The following is a 23,074-nucleotide window of genomic DNA, read 5'->3' as shown; positions in this document are numbered from 1 at the left end:
TACTTCTGTTCCTGAGTGAGGTCGGCTTTGTTTGTTTGATGGGCACGGCTTGGATTTTTGCCAAACGCACGTCTTACATCAAATAATCACTTGTCACCACTTTTATACTTCTGGTTGGTTCTGTTTTTATGCTTTGTTAGATATCGATTATCACAACTCGTGAATTCCTTCTAGACGGCAAACACGCGTTTTACATTGTTAATCAGAGCAGGACTTTTTCTACTACACGCATCTACTTCTGTTCTTATGTTTTGTTCGATATCGATGATCACGACTGGTGAATTAGACAACGTAAGGCATTCTACTAGCAAAACTACGAAATAAAAAGAAAACAGTTCCTTGAAAGTGTCAAGAAAACAGTATATTTGCATGCAAGATAATGGTTGACAAGGATAGAAAAGCGCTCCTTTGACTACTTTGAGAATGGTAGGTTGGGTAAATCTTAGATTTGTTCACCGCGAGCAAAAAAACTAGACTTTTCAGGCTGACTTCGTAAAGGCTTGTCGGTCCCATTCATGTTTTATATATGTATCTTTGCAGGCCAGACTTCTATTCCATCCAGGTGGAATCGAGGAAGATAGACTAACAGATCCCAAATTCTTGCGTCCATCCGACTTCCAGATTGCTTGTTCTGATCCGAGAGCTTAGATATTCATGTGCAAGCCACTTGTTTGTGACAGGGAGACCAGCTGACTTTAGCACATCTCGCGGCACACCTTGTCAAGCATGATCAAGGACTTACTGCTGCTTACTAGTTTCCATAGTCCAGTCCATTGTGTCATGCTCAAACCTTGACAAGCCTGTGCCATGCCTTGTCCTTCGGCACAAGGAAAAAAAAGAGCTTAAAACCAAAGAATTGGAGAGAAAATAAGAGAAAAGCGAGAGCGGTGTAAGTTCACACTCAAACTTCTGTGTGGATGAGGCGGCAAGATATATATGGAAGAAACACGCTTAGAAGAACGGCAGCTCAAATCAGATGCAAACACTTGACTTCTTCTGGCTCTTGGTAATAGAAACATTTCCTAAACACAGCAACAAGACGGCCGGGATGCGTGACTGTACGGGACTAGCTGCAATTATGGACCATTACGCTGGAAGAACACTGAACTTAGCGTTAGTGTGAAAAAGAAAGAAGCGAACTCTTCGTTTTTTCTTGGAAACAAGGCACCAGGCTTCAAGAAGAGTAATAAAAAAGCAATATACAACAAGGAAAAAATGGTCACGTTCCAAGCAGAGCTACTTTTTTGTCATAGGTATAAAAACTGAATCAATCTAAATAAATGAATCCATGTGTTTCAAATTATTGATCGCATTAGCGTAGTTTGAATATATTTATGCTTTGTCCAATAATAATAATAATCAGAATAACATTGGGCACTCAACCACCCTGACCATACACCATCGTCATTTTCGTGTATGCTACCACTTCCGGCTCCTCTTGGTGTTTGCTTTACTGCATCTTGTGGCAGAGCTGTTGGAACAAAGAAAGCTTCGTAAAAAGGAAGTAAAAACGAGCCCACTTGCCTCTTGAATCATGTGAGTTGATGACTGTTCATTACTGGAAGAAACGAGAGCAAGCTTTAGCATCAACCTCAAGAGATGAGAGAACTTAACGTTTTTCCTTCACGCCCCGCAGCCGCTTGTTCAATCTTGAGCTCTTAATTGGCGAGCTCGGACTCTTTTGCAGCTAGCTCTGTGGCAGGAACAGTGTGTTCAGTGACAGCCACTGCCAAAACCGTGACTCTGGCATCTCTCCAAGGCATAGCGGTCCAGCTTCCTCTGTTTGGCAATGGAGTCGGTTCTCAATTGGAAACCTGGAATCTCTTCAATTCTCAAACATACACTGGCCTTGTGGAGTTTGAGCAGTATCTGAGGAAGAAAGGAAAGAGAGAAAATCATAAAACCAAAAAACAAAGGAGACCAACTTATTCCTAGTCTTAAGTTTAGTGAGTTTAAGTCTGGGATGGCCAAAAGGACTTATAACTCACCTAGATTGTGTTGACCTCAATCAAAATAAAAGAATTCCTCACCCTCCTAGCATCATTCATAAGTTCCAGCAAGGAGTTTAAGCTCCAAGTCTTGTGGAAGATCTTAGTCTGTCAACCTTTGGACGAGCTCGCCCAGAGTCACTATCGTCTCCAGCTGCGAAGTCCTCCACTTGCTGTGCTACTTGGCTCATCATGGAGCTCTTCGAAAAATTCTAGGACTCTGGGTTCACCAACAGCTCCCTACTTTCCCTACTTGAAGATTCCTGGGGATGCATGACCTCACTAACTAGATTAAAATAGGAAATCATATAGGCTCCCACAAAGTTTAATTACTGATACTAGATCACGATTGCCAGCCTTCGCATGAGATGCTAAAACTCCAACAATGTGATTAATATTTTTAAACCATATTTAATAAAAAAAATCACAACAGAATCTCAGCCATCCAAACAGCATAAAAGTTATATGCTTAAAACACTAAATGGCAAACCAAAAAGTTAACATTAAAATCAAAACTATATTTTAGAAAAAACAATTAATATTTAAGAGATATACTTTAACAAAAAATTATTACATATTAAATTAAACTACTTTTTCTTTTATGAAATTTTTTGAATCTCCTTATCAATTAATATATTAAATTCAAAATCTGGTGGTGTTAATTATCTTACAAATATTTTATTATCTCTCAATTATAAAAAGTTTACTGGTGCAACAACACTTGGTTTTCTTATTAGTATTGTTATTTTTGTTGATCAATAAGAATTTTATAATTATAAGATATGCTTATAATTTATAAACACAAAATTGATCTTATTGCATATCAACCATTAAATGGTAGAATAAACTAAAATATACTAAAAAGAATTTATTGGAAGTTTATAAATTATTAACTTTACAATATACAGAATATTTTAGAATATCCAAGAATATTCTAGGTATATCACATACCACCACTTAAGAGAACCAAACAATTTCTAAACTGATTTGAATTTAGAAGTTTTAAAACTTATAAAAATATTAGCAAATAAGTTAACACTTGGTTTGCTTAAAAGTAGTGTTATTCTTCTTATAGATGATAGAATTAAAACAAATATATACTAGAAAGGGTTTAAGAAAGTTTATAAATTATAAACATGTTAATAAATTATAAATACAAGATTAATCTAAATGAATAACAACTGTTAGATGGTAGAATATCCTAGAATATTCAAGTATATTTTAGGTATATCCATTACCATAACAGTTCGTCTATAGGTTTACTTAAGCAAACCAAAAACTTATGATTTTATATATAAGGCTAATTTAGAATTTACTCAATATAGCACTTTTGACTTTATTCTCAAAGTATTACTTTAATAACTTTTGCCATAAGTTGGAGAAATTTACCACTTGTCAAAGCTAGTCATGCATACACAATATACTACTAAATATAATATAAATTAAGAATTATTAGAGGTGTAATTAGAAATGTGTATATCAAAAACCCTAATTTATATACATGAGTGAAAAATTAAAATCCTACTACTCTAATAATAGTATACAGCATTATTTATATCTAAACCTCACCAATCATCTCTTCTTTTGGCATTTAGGGTTCTCTAATTAATGGGCTTGGATCTAGAGGAACATTAGGAGGAGGCACTAGTGGATCTACAAACAGTGCCACTTATTCATGATCCTTTTATATGACACTTTAGCAATTATACATATATAATTTTTGGGGGATTGATTTATTGGATATTGGGCCAAATCTTATAAATTTATAGTCCAACTTGTTGAAAAAATCCCTTCCACTGAGTAAGAAGCCCCTTAAATAAACCATATATTATAAGATTTTTGGGAAAACAAACCAACACTAAATCCTTTATTTTGTGCTTTATAAGTGGATGATAATAAAATTTATAATCCCACTTGTACACAGCTGTAGCGCACCTGAATTTGGAGCCGAACTCCAAACCCGTTGCGCTATGAAACGAGGGTCCAGTGCAATCCCACGAGCTCCCCGTATCCAGCACCTACAAAATGGTGTCAGACGGAGTTTGGCACAATTTTGGCATACCAGTGGCCTAACGCAAGGAGGAGGGTACTCCACCGACTAGAGCAGCGTGGAGCTTGGGCTTAGACCCAAGCCGGACGCAGAACAAGGAGCGACACAGCTCAGCGGGAGCCAAACTAATGTCTCAGGTGGTCGGACATGCATTCCAACCACTATCCCTACTATACATTTGGAACCCCCCACAGCCCCCCTTGAGGGACACACGCTTTGGGCTTTCACCCCAAGCCTCCCTTAGTACCAGGAGTTAGTCTCTGGGACAAGTCCGAAACTTACTAAATATGGAATGTCCTTAGATTGCGAATTTGGACACGGGACGAACACCATTGTGTTCAGGCCGATATCTACATTCCGTAGATATGCCAAATGAGCTAATCTAGACACTTTCCATAATTAGCATTTGGGACCGAAATGAGACCAACACAAAGGGTATGATAGCGAGGGTGTTTGGCAGACACGGTAAGCTATCATCTAGCGAATATTGAGGGACTAGTCTCAATATCGCGGGGGTTCCCAACACTAGTAAGTGCAAGTCAACAAATGAGTTTCTCTAACCAGGTCAAGTATGCTTGACAAATAGCATGTAGGAATTCCGTCCTTATGCTCATTTGGTCAAGTGCACATGCGATGACTAGTTTCTCAACTAGCTTGAGTGGAGACCATAAAAGGGACCAGCAGTACCGACCTCCTGCCGTCATGGCAATAAGGAAAGAGTGTCCGTAAGGACTGGCCGACAAGTATCTTTCGATACCTGAAGTCACATTCGCGACACTCTCCCCCCCTTGGGGAAGATCGACGTCCTCGTCGATGTATACCCGAGTCTAGCAAACCGTCAAGGAAACAACTCCGAAAGTTAACGGAAAGCACACTATGTGGGAAACACACCGACTTAAATGAGTTATGGAACGACCTCTCCTCTACGTCCAAAGACGTTAAGACTCAGACACCCTCCGGCCGTCACCGACAAGGAAATGACTAACAAAGTTAGCCACCTTTGCTGCTCCGAGTACCACTCGGCTTACAAAGGAATGATACATCCCTGCCCGCAGGGACATAGGGAGAAGGCCAGAGGCCCAACGTCCCCTGAGCAAGAAATCGACCCTGTCGGGAAGATTTAGATAACTACTATAAACTGGCAGATTAAGTTGTTTACACGACCACGCCCCTTTTTGAAATGAGTCATCGAGAGAGAGGCGGGGACTTGTGATCAGTCTATAATAGTTATCCCCATGGTTATGGATTGGACCCATGCACCGAAGTGCCGAAGTCAGCCTGCCAAAACTGACCCAAGTACTAATGAATGAGAGAAACGACACTTTGATTTATAAAAATAGATTACTTTATTGATTTGTAAGATTTATTACAAGGTTTTGACAAAAACTAGTCTTTATTACTATTCTCATACTCCGTGACAAGCTCACGGGCATGTGCAAGATTACTAAGAGGTTCCCAAGTTGATTCACAAGTTGGATAACCTTTCCACTTAACTAGATATTCCTTTGCACGACCACCACGTTTCCGGCGACAAGCCAGAATGCTTTCAACTTCATATTCAGGTTCACCATCCACAACATCTGGTGGCGGACGAATCTCCCCTTGACGTGCATCATCCATAGTGTAAGAAGCCAATAGATTGGCATGAAATACATTATGAACATTGGACATCTCCACAGGCAGATCCAACCGATAGGATACATCACCAATGCGTTTTAGCACCCGATAGGGTCCAACATATCTCGGCAAGAGCTTCCGAGATAGAGAACCCTTAATGTTCAAGTTTCGGGAAGATAGCCACACCTGATCTCCCACTTGATAGGATACATCCCGACGATGTTGATCCTTATCACGTCGATACCTATCTTGAGCTTTGCCCATCGCCTCAGTAGCTCTAGACCAACCTTGGCGTAGCTGCTCCGCATAAGTCTCAACGGCTGGGACCAACACCTCGGACATTGGTTTCGGTACAACAATCTGTTGAGGAACCCCACGAGCATTTCCTTGCAGCATCTCCCATGGAGAACAGCCGATAGCGCTGTGAAATGTGTTGTTATAACATATTTCTGCTGTATCCAAATGCTCAACCCAGTCGCGTTGGTCCGCCGCGACATAGTACCGCAGATAATCCTCAACTTGAGCATTCACACGTTCGGTCTGCCCATCAGTTTGAGGATGATAAACCGTACTAAACTTCAACTTGGTACCAAACAATTGGAACAGTGTGCCCCAAAACTTCCCCGTAAACCTTGAATCTCTATCTGAGATCATCTCTTTAGGAAGACCACGAACTCGCACTACTTCATGGAAAAAGAGCTTTGCTGCTTGTTTCGCATTCACTGTTCCCACAGTTGGAATGAAGTGTGCAATCTTTGACAACCGATCCACAACCACCATCAAAGTATCATAACCCTTAGACTTCGGCAAGCAAGTGACGAAATCAAGTGTCACACTTTGAAATGGCCATGCCGGTGCTGGAATGCACTGCAACTTTCCAGCCTTCTTCTCAGCTTTGCGCTTACATTGCTGGCATATAGGGCAGGAACGGATATAGTCCACTACATCGCCTTCCATACCAGACCAGAAAAATCCCTTTTTCAATGAAGCTAGAGTCTTTCGCTGCCGGAACATCATGATGTTCCCGCAGAAATAACTGCTAAAGATCCTTAGAGGGAAGATACAATCTTTCTTGCTTATAGAATATAAGCCCATCCCGAACTGAGAAGTGAAGTTTCGCATTAGTGCGACTAGCAACTTTTGCTGCTTCGCTACCAGGGCTCTGCTTCAACAACCCCGCACGGCATAAGATTGCCTTCGCCAATGGATCACTTCCATATGAAGCCCGAACGTCTTCCAACCAGTCCGAACTGATTGTCGATATTGCCCGGAATTGAGCTTGACGACTCAACGCATCCGGAACAATATTGTCTTTACTAGGTTTATATATGATTTCAATATCATATCTAGCAAGCTTCTCTTGCCAACGAGCCTGCTTCGGCATAAGCTTAGGCTGCGTAGCAAAGTAGCTTAGTGTGTTACTATCTGTATAAACCTTGGTGTGTCCACCCAAGTAGTGTCTCCAGTGTTCCAGGGCTGACACTATAGCAAACATCTCTTTCTCATGCATTGGCCATCTTCGTTGGGTTTCATCCAATTTCTTGGAATAGAACGCAACGGGACAACCATGTCGCCTTAGCGTAACACCAACCGCTTTGTCACAATCTTGCTGCAACACGGCACCAATAGCATAGCCAGACGCATCACAATGCACTTCGAAGGGTTTATCAAGATTTGGGATCCTGAGAACAGGAACCGTAGTCAAGATCTCCTTCAACCGTACAAAAGCACGCTAACAAGCTAGTGTCCAATGAAACAGAATACTACTCTTCGTCAACTCAGTTAACGGAAGAGCAATCCTTGCAAAATTGCGGACAAACTTGCGATAGTATCCCGCCAAACCGAGAAAGGAACGAACATCTGATACAGTGGTCGGGATTTCCCAAGACTTCACCACTTCCACTTTCTTTGGATCGACTTCAATCACGCCACCACCAACTATATGTCCGAGAAAGTTTACACGCAATTGACCAAAAGCGCATTTACTTTCCTTAGCATACAGTTTGTGTTCGCGCAACTTCTGAAACACCAGCTCCAAGTGTTTCAAATGATCCTCCAACGTTTCGCTGAAGACTAGAACATCGTCAATGTATAGGACAACAAATGCGTCCAAATAATCTCCGAATATTCTATCCATCATAGTGCTGAACATTGCCGGAGCATTGCATAACCCGAATGGCATGACAAGGAACTCATAAGATCCGTACCGAGTCTTAAAGGCTGTCTTCTCCACATCCTGATCCGCCACCCGTATCTGATGATACCCGGACTGCAAATCAAGTCACGTAAAATACTTAGCCTTTAAGAGTTGGTCAAACAAGTCATCAATGCGAGGCAAAGGATAACTGTTCTTGACCGTGATCTTATTAAGTGCCCGATAGTCAATACACATCCTCATGGTTCCATTCTTTTTCATAACAAAAAGGATTGGTGCTCCATAAGGTGACTTGCTGGGTCGGATATGACCTTTGTCAAGAAGCTCCGTGAGTTGCTTCTTGAGTTCAGCCATCTCCTTGATGTTCAACCGATACGGAGCTTTCGTAGGTGGTTTAGAACCCGGAATAACCTCAATCCGATGATCAACCTCACGGCTAGGGGGTAGCCCTGGTGGCAAATCCTTCGGAAAGATATCCTGATTCTGCGCCAACAACTCCAATATCTTCTTTGGTACAAGATCAACCCCATCGCCAATTCGAACAGAGTCACCCACACTCTCCGCTTCCATCACTTGAACCCAAAAGGTCCGACATCCCCTCTTAGCTGCTTTTTGAGCGGCCCTCGCAGTCAGGAACTTTCCATCCCAATCCTTTGAGGAACGCTTTTGCAACTGGAAGGACACATCGGGTCGTCCTTTGGACTTCAACGTGATACGACTTTGTCCAGCACCATAAATCCCTTTTATATACTTGTTGAAGAAATCCATACCAAACACCATCTGAAAATCTGGTATCTTCAACACTACCAAGTCCACTCTTTCTTTCCACTTGGATATCTTTATTGGAACATCACTCACAAACTTTCTGGCTACTTGCCCACCTTCCGCAAACCGGAAGTGCATAGGCGACATTTGCTCAGCATTCAATCCTAACAACTTAATTAAGTCTTCGGATATCACGCTGTGTGTAGCTCCCGTGTCAATCATCACTCGGATTCGGTGTCCACGGACAAAGCCTACCAGATACATCAACGGATCAGTGTTTGCATTGACTGCAAGAAAAGCTTGAGGAAAGCAACGAAAGTTACTCACCTCTTCTTCCTCATAGTCTGTATTGACCAACTCGTCAACCCCTTCAGCTTCATCACCACCGTCTTCCCTCATGACATTAACTCGAGACCTTGTCTTATGTTTGTTGGGACAATCCGAGGACCTATGTCCTGACTCTCCACAATGGAAGCAATGACCCACACTACCCGTTCCGCTAGGAGTAGGTTTTGCAGGTTGCTGCTGCTTGTACCCACCAGGAGGAGGAACAGAGGGCCTAGGACCAGAAGAAGCTGCTGGTGGTCTCCAACCACCACCACCTTTGTTAACCGTTGCTTGTGAGCCTCCAAGGCGGAACCTACTTTGCACCCTCTGTTTCCGATCACCTTGTTTATTCCCAGAATTCCTATTCTTGTCCGAGTTACCAGCATACGGTTGTTGATATTGTTCCATGAGCGAGTGACTAAAGGCAACTTGCTGCGCTGCCTCCTTACACTTCGGCTTAAACTTCAAAATCTCATTGCGAGAAAGTGAACTTAAACCCTCCAGAAAATAACTCCGAGCATCTTCGTCACTCATATTTGCAATCATAATGCGCTTCTGAGCAAACGCATTAACGTAATGCATGAGATCCCCTCGCTGCTTTAACCGCCGTAGCTCCGCACGAAGTCTCAGACCAAGATCATCCGGCAAGTATTCCTTACGGATACGAGATCGCATCTTGGTCCAACTTCTAGTCTGCCCTTTTTCAGCACACACTTGGCGCCACTAAGTTTTGGCATGATCGGTGAGAAAGGATTGCGCGCACGCAACTTTCGTACGATCATCTACGTCTGCCGCTATGAAGTAGTTCTCCATATCGTAGACCCAGTCTTCCAAAACCTGATAGTCCCGCATGCCTCTGAAGTTGGGTGGTTTTGGGGGCTTGAACTTTGAAACTCGTGCAACCGGGGGTGGCTGCAGAACTTCATCGTCCTCAGAACTTGAAGAGGAGTCCGGTTGCTTAGGCTTTGCTGGTTTAGCTGCCTCAGCTTCTTTCTTCCTCTTCTTGTTCTCCTTCTTTAATTTGCGAATCTCCTTTCGCAAATTCTCAATCTCGACTTCCTGAGCCGTACGCTGCAACGCCGCAGCATTTGGCTCTTCCTCTTCCGACTCAGCCTCTGCCTCTTCCGCAGCATCTCTAGCAGGAGTTTCCTCCTCTCGATTCGCCCGTCTGGAGGTTTCAGCGTCATCAGCACGGTTCCGTTTCACCATCCCGCTAGCTGCATGCATGCCTCTATCAGTAACTGAACATGCATACAACGTTCTTACCGAATGGTGCAATCCAGCTAATCCTACACAGGTCGCTTCGGATCTACAAGAAAAGTCTCTGTGTATGCAACTTGAGTCAGAAAATCCGACAAAAGTTGGATAGGAATCGCTGAGACAATCTCTCTGATACCAAATGTAGCGCACCTGAATTTGGAGCCGAACTCCAAGCCCGTTGCGCTACGAAACGAGGGTCCAGTGCAATCCCACGAGCACCAGCTCCCCGTATCCAGCACCTACACGCAAAATGGTGTCAGACGGAGTCTGGCACAATTTTGGCATACCGGTGGCCTAACGCAAGGAGGAGGGTACTCCACCGACTAGAGCAGCGTGGAGCTTGGGCTTAGACCCAAGCCGGACGCAGAACAAGGAGCGATACAGCCCAGCGGGAGCCAAACTAATGTCTCAGGTGGTCGGACATGCATTCCAACCACTATCCCTATTATACATTTGGAACCCCCCACAGCCCCCCCCCCCCTTGAGGGACACACGCTTTGGGCTTTCACCCCAAGCCTCCCTTAGTACCAGGAGTTAGTCTCTGGGACAAGTCCGAAACTTACTAAATATGGAATGTCCTTAGATTGCGAATTTGGACACGGGACGAACACCATTGTGTTCAGGCCGATATCTACATTCCGTAGATATGCCAAATGAGCTAATCTAGACACTTTTCATAATTAGCATTTGGGACCGAAATGAGACTAACACAAAGGGTATGATAGCGAGGGTGTTTGGCAGACACGGTAAGCTATCATCTAGCGAATATTGAGGGACTAGTCTCAATATCGCGGGGGTTCCCAACACTAGCAAGTGCAAGTCAACAAATGAGTTTCTCTAACCAGGTCAAGTATGCTTGACAAATAGCATGTAAGAATTCCATCCTTATGCTCATCTGGTCAAGTGCACATGCGATGACTAGTTTCTCAACTAGCTTGAGTGGAGACCATAAAAGGGACCAGCAGTACCGACCTCCTGCCGTCATGGCAGTAAAGAAAGAGTGTCCGTAAGGACTGGCCGACAAGTATCTTTCGATACCTGAAGTCACATTCGTGACAACAGCCTAAGTGTTTAGTAAATTTAACTTAAACCAATTGAAGTATACTCGTCAAATATTGATCTCAAGATCTAGTATTGGCAACTTATGGCAATTGCAAAAGTAAATTCAACTCTATTGGTAATATTGAATCATGATTATATAATAGTTTATATAGTGAAGCACCAATGGAATTTTACATATGTATAACAAAAAGATAATGAAAACCATCCCAATTTAGATGAAAGTTCATTTATTTTGCAATAATCCCTTTGAATGCAATTAGGGTTTATCCATCATCCACTAAAAAGTAATTGGAACATTGTTCAAACCAAATAGCATCACCAAGAATATGTACAAACTAAATAGTATATGAAAAGTAGTCTTTAAGAATATTCTTCTTGGCTATTTGCACTTGTTAGTACGTAGAAGTAAAATCCAACTTGGTGAACTGCCTTAAATAATCTAGAAGATTAATAGAGAAAGAGGGTACATATCTGGGATTAGTATATCATTTAACAAATAACAATCAATATAAACTTAAATACTTTTAGCACTCTTTGCCACATATCCAAGGACTTTAAGAGTTTCAGATAACACATTTTTTCAATATCTTCTAAATAGTTTTTTGTAAAATTTTAATTTCCTTTGGTGACCGATGGTAAATAGAAACATTGATGAAACTAACATCTCTAGTTAGAATAAGATGATGCATTGTAATTTTGGCCCCTTATGATAAATTAAAGTCAAAGAGATTACCATAACTACCATAATATAAACACTATTTGAAGGATCTAAAGAGGGAATAAAAGAACAAGAAGGAAATAAAATAAGAAGTAATAAGGATTAAAAAGTGAATGAAGTAGAGGTAAAAGCAAAAGGACAAAGTGGAACAAAAATGAAAAGAATGGAGAAAATATGAAATATGAAATAAAGGGGAAAAATTTCAAAGTCACACTATCAATTTGTACCAAGGATGAGTTCAAAAACTTGAACTCGGCACTACCCATAATGATTGAAGTTCAAACTCAAGATTATCTACACACACAAATAATATAAGACCTATTATTATAAAAATGAGTCTAGAAATTAAATATTAAATGAATTGGTGTTTAGTGAACCCTTTGATATTACTCTCAAAAGAAGGATAAAAGAGTTACTAACTTATTTATGCAAGAACCTTCTACTACTCATATGAGTTTTTGTTTCCTAGAAATTTTTTTTATATGAATACCTTCCACTACAGCAGTATCAACAAGATGTTGTTAATGCCATGGCTTCCATTCTTGAAATAAAAAATGCCAATTTAGAAAATGATGGCAATGCTGATACGAGTGGCCACCATCATCATATATCTAATAGTAAATATTACGGCCACAACCACATCCTCACCCTTATCCTTGAACATATATAGCAATAACATCAATCTCCATTAGAACAAAAGCATTTCACATGGGAAGTGGAGTTAAAGTATATGTAGTTATAAGTGGGAGAGGTGAAGTTTTGTAGCATTGTGCTAAGCGACGAGCATTGTCAAGAGTAACTGGGGCAAATGCATACACAAACATCACAAGATCTTGACGAAACACTAGCCACGAAATTCCCAACTTGATCTACTCTTATATATTTAGCTTTACAAGAAGTAAAAGGCTCTAGATAAATTACATAACTAACTCAGAAAGTCTATGATAAATATTATCATAATTATTAGCATCACTTAAAAATGTATATAAGAAAGTTCCAATTTATATAAGTAGATACACTCAAGCTATTGTACCATTGCAATACTATCTCTTAGAGACATGTGGGAAACTTAGATATACATTAATCATTATCCTAAGAATGATAAGTAGCAATCACTATAAATAATACATATCATCCTTAAAATTCCCATGGAAAAAATTCTATCAAATATGAGGATTGGTAGCAAAAGCAAGAAGAGCTACACCACATGTTATGAATATGTAAGCAATTAAAAAGAACAATTTAGGAAATGATCCATAAACAACATTCTTTTAGGATATTTGGTGGGTTAATCATCTTTAGGTTTTCCAACTTAAGAGCTTACATAACACTGCCATTGATTGAGTTTGATTATTCAATTGCAATTATATAATATTGACCAATTGCATTAATTTCTTGAAAATGAATAAAAAAAAGAAAAACAAAAAAGAAGAAATGGAAAACTACAAAAATAAGAAAAATCTAGATAATGTAAAAGTTAAAATCAAAGCATTCTTCATAGACAACTAAAGTTGTCAATATGAGTGTATGGAATATAAAAATATGTATATCCAATTAACCTAAACTCTATTTATATACAGGAGTAGAGAATTTAAATTGAAACCAATTTAATGGCTATCAAAATCTCACAAATCTAATAATAATATACAACATCCATATTAAAAATTATGAAAGGTTTTTAAATATAGTGTTAATTTGGAATTTGCTCAATATAAAACTTTTGACTTCTTAAGAATTTATTCTAAAAGTGTTACTATTAATAACTGTCATAACTAATCATACTTACACAATATACTACTAATTATAATGTAAATTAGCTTTCAATGGAGTTATTATTGGAGGTGTAATTACACTTCTTACTTCTGGTTAATATTTGGGTAAACAACTGCTTCAGTTGTCGTCAAGAGAGTTGAAACACTGTCATAAATGGATTGATCAAAGCACACTAAATCACGAGATTTTGAAAGAACATACCTGACAGCGTCCTGGATTGCCCTTCTCAAAACTTTCACTGGGTCGACAATGCCTGCCTTGAACATGTCAACGTACTCGCCTGTGTGGCTCATGAGTACGCAAGGAACGAAAATGGAAGTATCTGTTGGATTCACCTTGAGCAGTGTCGAAGCCAAAGCTATCGTTTTCAATCTTCTCCAGCAGTTTCCCTACAACCATGGATGCTTCGTATCCAGCATTTGCGGCGATGATATAAGCGGGTATCTGCAAGTTTTCCTCAAGTTCAAAGTGATACACTTTTTGCCATACCTTCATGGCGTTTTGAATGATCTGAACTCCAACCTTCTCCTCAAAATTTGTTGTTTTGATCTTATCAAGCTCACGGGAGGCTTGAAGAAGAGCTACTCCACCACCTGCAGGATGAATGTTTACCACAAAGTCTAGCTTACATTGCTCTACCTGGCACAATTCCTTCATAAGCAGCTGCTCTCGCAGAATTCAAGGCATCCACTACTCGATCTTTTTTTTCCGATATTTCAACGTCGCTGGCTCCACCCACCTAATAAGAGAAAAAATAAAAATAAAAATAGCGGAAATCATTTAAAATGCTCTCCACCTTAATCACAGCTACCCCTCCCGATAACCTGGAGAGTCTTTGCTCCAGTTTTTCCTTGTCAAATTTCGCAGTAGCTTTCTTTAACTGAGATGTCACCTGAAAAGCAAAAAATTGCAGTGACATTTTTAGAATCTCGCACTACTTGCCTCGTCCCGTCGCTCTTGAATAACTTGCTTATCACCCACAGCACCTAAAATGATGGTGTCGTCTTTGGTTACAATAATCTGCAGAGGAGCATAAAGACAACTAGTCTATCGGGCTAGTGTTTCCGAACCTTCTTTGCATTTCCAAGCATTTCTACTGTTACGTCCTCGAGTTTCAAACTAGTGCTTTCGCTTATAAGCTGAAGAAAGAGATGAAAGTCGTTAGAATGAAGGCAGTATCTTGTTTCCATCACCTTTGAACCCGTCAAGGCTATAAAGTCGAGAAGGTGATCTATTCGATAGCTGCCGAATCCAGGAGCTTTTATGACGCAAACCTGAATGTTGGTGACGAATTAAAGCGACCAAATAGTATCCGTACAAGAGTTACCTTGAGACCAGCGCGGACTTTGTTAACAACTAGTGCCGTCAACGCTTCGCCCACCACATCATCCGCAACGATAAACAACGGCCTTTGCAACTAAAGTTGAAAGAACACAAGCTTGTGAAAGATTGAGTTGAAACAAAATCTACCTTAACCACCAGTTGAAGCAGTGGCTTCAATTTGCTAGCCTCCGATATTTTTTTTTCGTGCACAAGAATGAGGGGATCATCGAGTTCCTGAAAGAGTGTGAATCAGGAAATCATGACGAGGGCAGTATTTCACTCCTTACACATTTCTGAGTTCTGGTGTTGGTGATAAAGTTTGTTAACAAGTAGCCTCTGTCCAGCTTCAAACCGTCGATAACCTCGAGCTCGTTTTCAAGTGTTTTTCCCTCCTGAGATCGGAAATATAAAAAAAAATCGTATAAAGGTCTAGCTGTGAGCTTACGCTGATTGTGACGACACCCTCTTTGCCGACTTTTTCCAATGCCTTGGCTACCAAATCTCCTACTTCGGCGTCCCCGTTGGCCGAGATCGAAGCAACCTGGAGAAAGAACTCACAAGATGGACATTTGTCGAGACAATCGTCACGGACCTGAGCATATTCAGTAGGAGTGCTAATCGTCTTCGCCTTGCTCTTGAGGTACTCCACCACCGTGTCCACTGCCATATTCATGCCGCGGCGAAGATCCATGGCGTTCATTCCAGCGGCCACGGACTTGGTGCCTTCGGCAAATATGGACCTCGCAAGAACAGTTGCCAGAGTTGTCCCTACAAGAAAAAAAAAGAACACATTCAAAACTGTTTTAGAAGGAGAGAGAGAGAGAACAAAAAAAAAAACGGAAGCCTTACCATCCCCTGCCACAGCATTGGTAGCATTAGCAACTTGCTTGACGAGAGCAGCCCCAACGTTTTTTACTCGGTTTTCGAAAGCCATGCTCCTGGCAACAGTCACTCCATCCTTTGTGATTTTGGGAGTGCCATAACTCAGCTCGATCACGACGTTTCGCCCCTATCAACAAAAACAGAGAATTCCTCGTTCTAAGAACAGAGTAGGAGTGTAAAAGTATCGCATCACACACCTTGGGACCCATGGTCACTTGCACGGCATCGGCCAGCTCGTTCACTCCCTCCAGCATAAGAGCTCTTGCTTCCACTCCAAACATGACTTCCTTTGGAAGTGGAGGCTTAAAATCCTTGCTAGAGCTCCTGAGCCAACGAACGGCCTGTAGAGAACAGAGAAAATCACCCACAATTCACACCAAAAACAAGAGATAAGAGCTACCTGTGAAGAACTTCCATGGAGTCTGGAAAAAGGAGCACAAAATCACACTTGAAATGGAGAGAAACAAGAAGTACTACCTAAATACCTCAAGCGCGAAGAGAAAGCCCTCCACATTTTCTCCTACTTGCGCATCTCGTCCCCCCAAGAAAACCCTAAACCCTAGCTAGTATCTCCCGTACGTACGGCCCCCGGCTTGTACTTACTTTTTCTGCTCAGGAAGCCCTAATACCCGAGAGCGGAGAGAGGAGGCTGTGGGCGCGAGCAGAGCTTGGATTTGTTGTTGCTTTCGGTGATTCGCCAGGGGCGAGGCGGCACAGAGCTAGAATCGCAGTCTAGGGTTTGATCTAGGGTTTTTGCGATGGACGGCAAGGCGACCGACGGGATTGCAGCAGGCAACGCTCCCGGCGCTGCTGAGGTCGTGAATCCGCCCTGGAAATCTCGAGGTGAGGATGTCGTTGTGTCGGTTTCTTTGTGCTCAGCTCGTGGATGGTGTCTGTGGGCGTAGACGATGGGAATAACGGGATATCGAAGCTTCTCGCGAATATTTTGGACACGGATGTCAAAGGTTCACTCTTCTCTGTTCGTTTGTGTTTCACAGTCGTGACTTTTTCTTGGGTTCGTGCATAGATGGCGCAGAGAACGATCTTCCGCTGTCTCCACAGTGGCTCCATCCCAAATCGTCCGAGAAACCAGCCGGAGTAAGGACTTATTTGTGGAAAGAATTTTTTTCCTTAGTTTTGAGGCTTGATCGTTGCAGGAGCCGCCTTATACGCCCAGGTCCGGACTCCATCACGAGCTCAACAAGGACAACTGGCGTGGGGATGGTGCTCGCGAGCTCGATCGAAAGTGGTGGCGAAATGACGAGCGCAGGGATAAATGGAGAGAGGACGAGAGGGAGAACACGAGACAGAGGTGGAAGGACGGTGACCGAGAAGCACCGGATGGTAAGAGGTGGCTAGATAAGGAGCCGGGGGAAGGAAAACGAGGGAACTTAGAGCGGTGGACTGATTTCTCCAACAGGGACACGAGCTATGATAATCGTCGAGATAGCAAATGGAACAGCCGCTGGGGTCCAGGTGACAAGGACAAGGAACCACGTCGTGATAAATGGGTGGATCCAGACAAGGAAGGCGAGAAGGACAGGCATGCAAGTAATCCCATCAGCATTCGAGAGCCTGATCACGAGAACTCTTCCCGAGCATGGGTTCCGCCGCATGCTAGACGCGGTGAAGCTGCTTCTCCACTAGGGAGTACACCACCGAAGTTTGCACCGGGTTTTGGCAGAGGGCGTGGCGATACGTTTACTGCTGGACGTGGTCGAAACACTTATGGAAGTGGGCCTCTGCATGGTCCGGGCTTGCCTGGAGCGCAAGGAAGCCATATCGGTGACAAAGCGGAAATGCGTCCGGGACGGGGTGATTCAACTTACCGTTATCCAAGAGGCAAGCTTCTTGACATCTATCGGAGCTGTCCTGTCAAGCCGAAACTCCCCGATGGTTTCATTGAAGTCGAACAGCTAACTACGGACAAGCCAGTGGAACCGCTGGCCGTTTCCGCCCCCGATGATGATGAAGAGGTATGCGCTTTGATGGTTATTTTTCTTGCCTGAATTCTTTGGAGCAGGTGGTATTGGAAGCTATTCAGAAAGGGGACATAACTGGTAGCGGAGCTGCACAGAATACTTCCAAAGACGGTCGTGTTCCTCGTGAGGAGACTGCAAGAGTTCGACCGCGTATTGGGCTTGGAAGAGCATTTGGTAATTGTGTTGTGTTTATTCACTTGAGCTCTAATTTCTCTTTGACAGGCAAGGATGACGATAAAGTCAGTGATGAAGACGCTTTTCGAGATTTCGAAGGGGACTCCGAGAATCGGACGAACTACAATGGTATGCATGCGTTTAGCACAGATTAATTTTCTTATATATGCCATTGTTCAGGTTTAAAGGACGGGAGGAGGGACGAAGCTCGGCGATATAGAACAACTGAAGAAGCCAAGAAATGGGAGGTGAATGAAGACGACATGGATCCTTACAAGGAAGATAGAGGTTGGAAGCCAAGTGCCCGAAAGGAAGAGCAAGTAAAACCGCAGCCGCGACCAGAAGACCTTCAACTTTTTTATACAGATCCTCAGGGTGTCATTCAAGGCCCCTTTATTGGTGCAGACATCATAGGATGGTTTGAAGCTGGTTTCTTCAACATAGACCTGCCCGTTCGTCTTTCCGACGCTCCCGAGGGAACTGGTTTTGTACCGCTTGGGAACATCATGCCGCACTTGAAACCGAAAGCTCGCGTACCTCCAGGTTTTGACGTCAAAGTGGAAGAGAAGGCGGGGTTCGATAATAACCTTCATTTACTACAAGAACTTGACACGAAGAGACTGGATGTGAAGCCGGATTCTAGTAGATTGACGCCAGGTATTTCTTTCACTCTTTTTCTTTTCTTTGTTTTTTTTTTTTCTAACTTGAATTTATTTTTCTATTCAGAGGTTGCAGAAGAAGACTTGGCAAGAAAGAGAATAGCTGTACTTTCGCAAGGTCGGCTGGAAAAACTCGATCAAGGTCCAGGATTTTTTCAAGGAAAATGGCCACACGACAACTCTTCAGAAGCTGATGTCGCTAAGCTGTCAGCGAGTGTAAAACCCACCGATGTCATGACACCGCTGTCACCTATGCCGGGTGCTATGGCGGGTGCAGATTGGCCTCGTTCTCAGCAGCTGCAATCCGAACTTGTCTTCCAGCACATAAACCAGAATTTTCCTCAACGTACAAGTTCGGGACTACTTTTAGAACAGCTACACTCGCCAATATCACAGCCGGTTTTACCTCCAACGACTGAGCAGCTACTCAAAATGAGGCAGCAGCAGCTACAGCAGCAGCAGTTACAACAGCAGCAGCAGCAGCAGCACCAGCCACAACATCAACTCCAGTTACAGCAGCAGCTGCATCAACAAGCTCCACATCCTACTTTACTTGAGCAGCTGCTTTTGCAACAAGCAAGCATGAACGAGTATCAGCGACTGCAGAATGCCAACTTTGAGGCGTTAAGCAGGCAGCCCGACGCGTCTCCGTTATCTGAAAAGCCTGGAGTTCGAGCTTCTAGTAATCCGCTAGAGCAGTTGGCGCAGTTGAAACACCAGCACGAGTCGGCATTCAGGCAGTTCTATCCTACAGACGAGCGTCACCTTTTACGGCAGTTAAGCGTACCGCCTGCACAGCAGTGGCCGACGGCCGAGAAAACTAGAATGCCCGGCGTATGGGACATAGATGACTACGGGCAGTTCTTGCGGACTTCAGCGCCACCTGGGACTGGTGATCAGAAGGACGCAGCTCTAAGCACTCACTTCGAGAGGAGCCTCAGCTTGGGAAGAATTCCGACTGATCCTACTCAGGAGAGTTTCAAGGCTGAAAATAATCCAACTGTTTCGTTATATTCGCCTGGAGGAAATTTGCAGCAGCAGCAGTGGCCGACAGCCGAAGTGAACTTCAAGGAGAATATTGAGGTGGCGGGGAACAAGCCGCAACGAAGCATTGCTGATTATGTGCCTGAACCACCACTTCCTGGACAGAATACATCACCGTTACTCCAGGCTCAGCAGCACAGTGAGGTTGCTACTCCTCTCGAAATTTTGCTTCAGGAGGCTAAAAGGCAGAGTGAGGAGAAGATCGTTTCGCCAACTGCCTGGGTCGCTCCTGCTTCACAGCCGAAAGCTCCGAAAGAGTCTCAGGAGGAGGAATCGTTGAAGAAGTCGGCAACATTGAACACCAACATTCCTGCCCCTGCTCCAACTCAAGCTTACTCCACCGTGCAAGAGGCAGATGAAGTCTCTCCATTCAAAAGTGAAGACGGCGACTTTATCGAGCCAAAGGAAACTAAGAAAAGCAAGAAGCGGGCATCCAAAAGCAAGTCGAATAAGCCTATCGTCAGTGCCATCGACAGCCCTGCGTTGCCTTCTGCGACAACAAAGGCCAACAGCTCGAAGCAGCTTCCAGACCTGAGCAAAGAGATTTTACCGTCTCCGCCACCAGGGCCTTCTCTTGCGGATTATATGTTTACTCGGGAAGAGCCAGCTGTTTCTCAACCACTTGCTGCTTGGTCGATTGACACAAACAAACAAGTGAAACCGGCTAAGTCTCTGAAAGAGATCCAAGAGGCTGAACGTCAGGCCAGGGAGGAGCAAGATAAGAGGCTCAGACTTCTGCAGCAGCAGCAACAGCAGCAGCTGCAGCTACAGCAGCAACAGCTTGCGGCGTCTAAGCCAGCAATCATTCGAAATGCAGGTATTAATGGCTCTGCGTGGCAGAAACCATCTCCCGCTGTGGCGACTCCTGTCCAATCGAACAAGTCTTCCAAGTCGAAACCGAAGGTTGACGACGATATGGACCTGTTCTGGGACTACGGTGAAGATGCTCTCAAGCCAGCGGCCAAGTCAGAAAGGTATGATTGTCTATGCGAGACTTAAGACTGACATGTTCTTGTGTGTACAGGCAAGAGTCATCGGGCAGGAAAGGCCCGGCCAAGGAGCTCGCAACAGGATTTCGACAAGCTTCTGCTGCTGCGGTTTCACAAGGCAGTGCTGCGGAGTTTCCATCCTTGTCATCTTCGATAAGGCCGTCGACACCAGTAACTCCGAATACCGTGAAGAAGATAGCTGGAAAGAAGGGTAAGTCCTCGTTGTTTGTGGATCACCTATAGATGTTTAATCTATTGCCATCTTTAGATGCTGTTACTTCTCCGAGTACAGGCCCAAATGCAGAGGCCAAAGCATTCCGGCAGTGGTGCGAGAGCCAAATGAAAAAGCTGACTGGTAACGATGGTAAGTCCGCAACTTTTGTTCCGTCTTTGCGTGTGCTAAGCGACAGCTCTGTCCAGATATGACGCTCTTGGAGTTTTGCTTATCCCTCCCATCCAGTGCCGAGGCCGGAGAGTACCTCACACAGTATCTCGGCTCCACGGCCAACGTCCAGGCATTCAAGTCCGAGTTGTTACAGCGCAAGGAGCTGTTGCCAGTGGAAGCTCTCCGCAGCGTCTTCACGGTGAGTGACGCGGTTATCAGCGAGGATTGGAAGCAGGCAAGCCGGGGACAGGGCCAGTTTTACGAGAAGAGCAAAGCGGCGGAGACCGAGTTCCAGGAATCCAAGGCCGGGAAGAAGAAAGGAAAGAAGGGGAAGAAGGTGGTGGATCCATCGCTGCTAGGATTTAGCGTGACGAGTAACAGGATACTCATGGGGGAGATACAGCACGTAGAGGACTAGAGGCTGTTCCTCTTCTCGGCGGGAGTGTAAATTACCTGTAAAGGGAGGCAGGCGGCTGGAGGACGCTTTCGCGGCAAAAAATTTTGTTTTTCGGGGTGGAGACGCTTGTACAGTGCAACATGAAATGGGAGTTTTCTTTTCATTCCATTTGAGTTTAGAGTCTTTCGAGGAGCAAAGGCCGGCTGTGCCGTGGTGTGCCGCTAGCTAAGTGGGGGATAGCCGGAAGCTATATCTCTGGGCTATGGCAACCTTGGCCTCGATCTGGGAGAATGATTGGCCCAGGCACACACGCTAGCTTTGCGAAAATGGTGTTGGAGGAGGTTGAGAATAGGGATGGTCACTCCGCTTCTTTCCGGGAATGACAAATGCCCAAACTTGGCATCTTTGAAAACGGCAGGACAAGCGCAAGCTCTCGTTGAGCACCATCCCGACCTGGAATTTCCCATAGCTATGGAGTTTAGAGAAGTCCAAGGAAGAACAAGATGAACTTACAATCTTTAGCTTGCTCCCTCGGCATCAAGCTTCTGGTGTCACGATCATAACTCCAAAACACCACTCCTTTAGCCGGCAACCTAACGCCATTGAGACTGGTTGACCATTTGTATGTCCGGCCGTTCTTTTCAAAGGCGAGAAGCTGCTCTCCAAAATTAACAACGATATTTCCCAGCTGCTCTAACGTTTCGACACCCAGGGTGATGTCAATCGCCCCCATATCCAACACGCAGAATGTTCCGCTAACCCCGACATCAATGAACATCAAGTCTTTTGGGACGTTTTAATCATTCCACCATCCGCTATTTCCATCTCCAGCGGCTGCTCTTCATTTTCCCAGAGACTTCCAGTTATCAAAAGTATGGGAAGCGCCAGAGCGTTGGCCCACATTTCTCTGGATTCGGAAACACTCCGGACCTGCTACCGTGCTGCAGTGGCAGATGGTCTCCAGCTTCATGAGCAACTGCTCCGGTTCCTCCTCCAGCGCGACTGAACCTCCATGATGAAAACGCCTCGTCAACCTCATCTAGCTCACAGGGCATAAGGTCGCCCTGATCATTAGCCTGAAGCTGAAATCCGAGCTCTAGGGTTCTCCGAGCCTGATAAACTTCGCGGTGTCCGCGGCTCCATTTTTCACTGTAGTCTAAACATTTGCCAAGACGAAGATCTTCCAATAATCTCTTCATTCGATCCCACCGATGACTCTTGCCTGGGAGATGAAGAGTCTCCTTGAGCTGGGAGATAGGAGGAGCTAGCGCAGGAGTTTGTTTCGGCCGCACTTCCCAACCCTCTCGCCGAGGCCACTCGGATCTAGAGAACATCATGTCCGCAAGAAGAGCATAAGACATCGCCTGGTGAACTGAGACCGGGTTCATCCGAGCGATATCTGCTGCCATGGACGTTGGAAGGGACGCGATGTAGCACTGTGTTAATGCCTCTTCCGGGATGTTGGTGACTGCATAACGAGCTTGGAGCCACAGTTCGTTCTGCCCACGTCCTTCATTAGGCCTC

The 23,074-nt window shown here is 43.9% G+C and overlaps 2 protein-coding genes across 2 annotated transcripts; one reads left to right on the top strand and one right to left on the bottom strand.

Moving 5' to 3' along the window:
- Window positions 1-13,734: 13,734 nt before the first annotated feature.
- Window positions 13,735-16,478, bottom strand: LOC9655462 (chaperonin CPN60, mitochondrial). The gene is made up of 18 exons (XM_024667804.1): window positions 16,406-16,478; window positions 16,321-16,342; window positions 16,118-16,261; window positions 15,888-16,047; window positions 15,631-15,806; window positions 15,484-15,579; window positions 15,326-15,430; window positions 15,186-15,272; window positions 15,043-15,132; window positions 14,909-14,989; window positions 14,786-14,854; window positions 14,658-14,735; window positions 14,512-14,607; window positions 14,355-14,454; window positions 14,205-14,308; window positions 14,051-14,159; window positions 13,917-13,995; window positions 13,735-13,859 (listed from the first exon to the last, which is right to left on the bottom strand). The coding sequence occupies exons 1-18, from the start codon at window positions 16,432-16,434 to the stop codon at window positions 13,799-13,801; spliced, it is 1,686 nt and encodes a 561-aa protein (XP_024523572.1). The 5' UTR covers window positions 16,435-16,478; the 3' UTR covers window positions 13,735-13,798.
- Window positions 16,479-16,557: 79 nt separating this feature from the next.
- On the top strand, window positions 16,558-22,743 carry LOC9643680. Its single transcript, XM_024667797.1, has 11 exons — window positions 16,558-16,763; window positions 16,826-16,885; window positions 16,948-17,018; window positions 17,078-17,896; window positions 17,944-18,076; window positions 18,125-18,205; window positions 18,257-18,733; window positions 18,803-20,753; window positions 20,804-20,979; window positions 21,037-21,132; window positions 21,189-22,743. The coding sequence occupies exons 1-11, from the start codon at window positions 16,679-16,681 to the stop codon at window positions 21,569-21,571; spliced, it is 4,332 nt and encodes a 1,443-aa protein (XP_024523565.1). The 5' UTR covers window positions 16,558-16,678; the 3' UTR covers window positions 21,572-22,743.
- The last annotated feature ends 331 nt before the right edge of the window (window positions 22,744-23,074 follow it).

This window comes from Selaginella moellendorffii, unplaced genomic scaffold, assembly GCF_000143415.4.
Source record: "Selaginella moellendorffii unplaced genomic scaffold, v1.0 SELMOscaffold_3, whole genome shotgun sequence".
Lineage (NCBI taxonomy): Eukaryota > Viridiplantae > Streptophyta > Lycopodiopsida > Selaginellales > Selaginellaceae > Selaginella > Selaginella moellendorffii.
The sequence above is the reverse complement of the archived record's forward strand: the minus strand, read 5'-3'. Positions and strand labels throughout refer to the sequence as shown.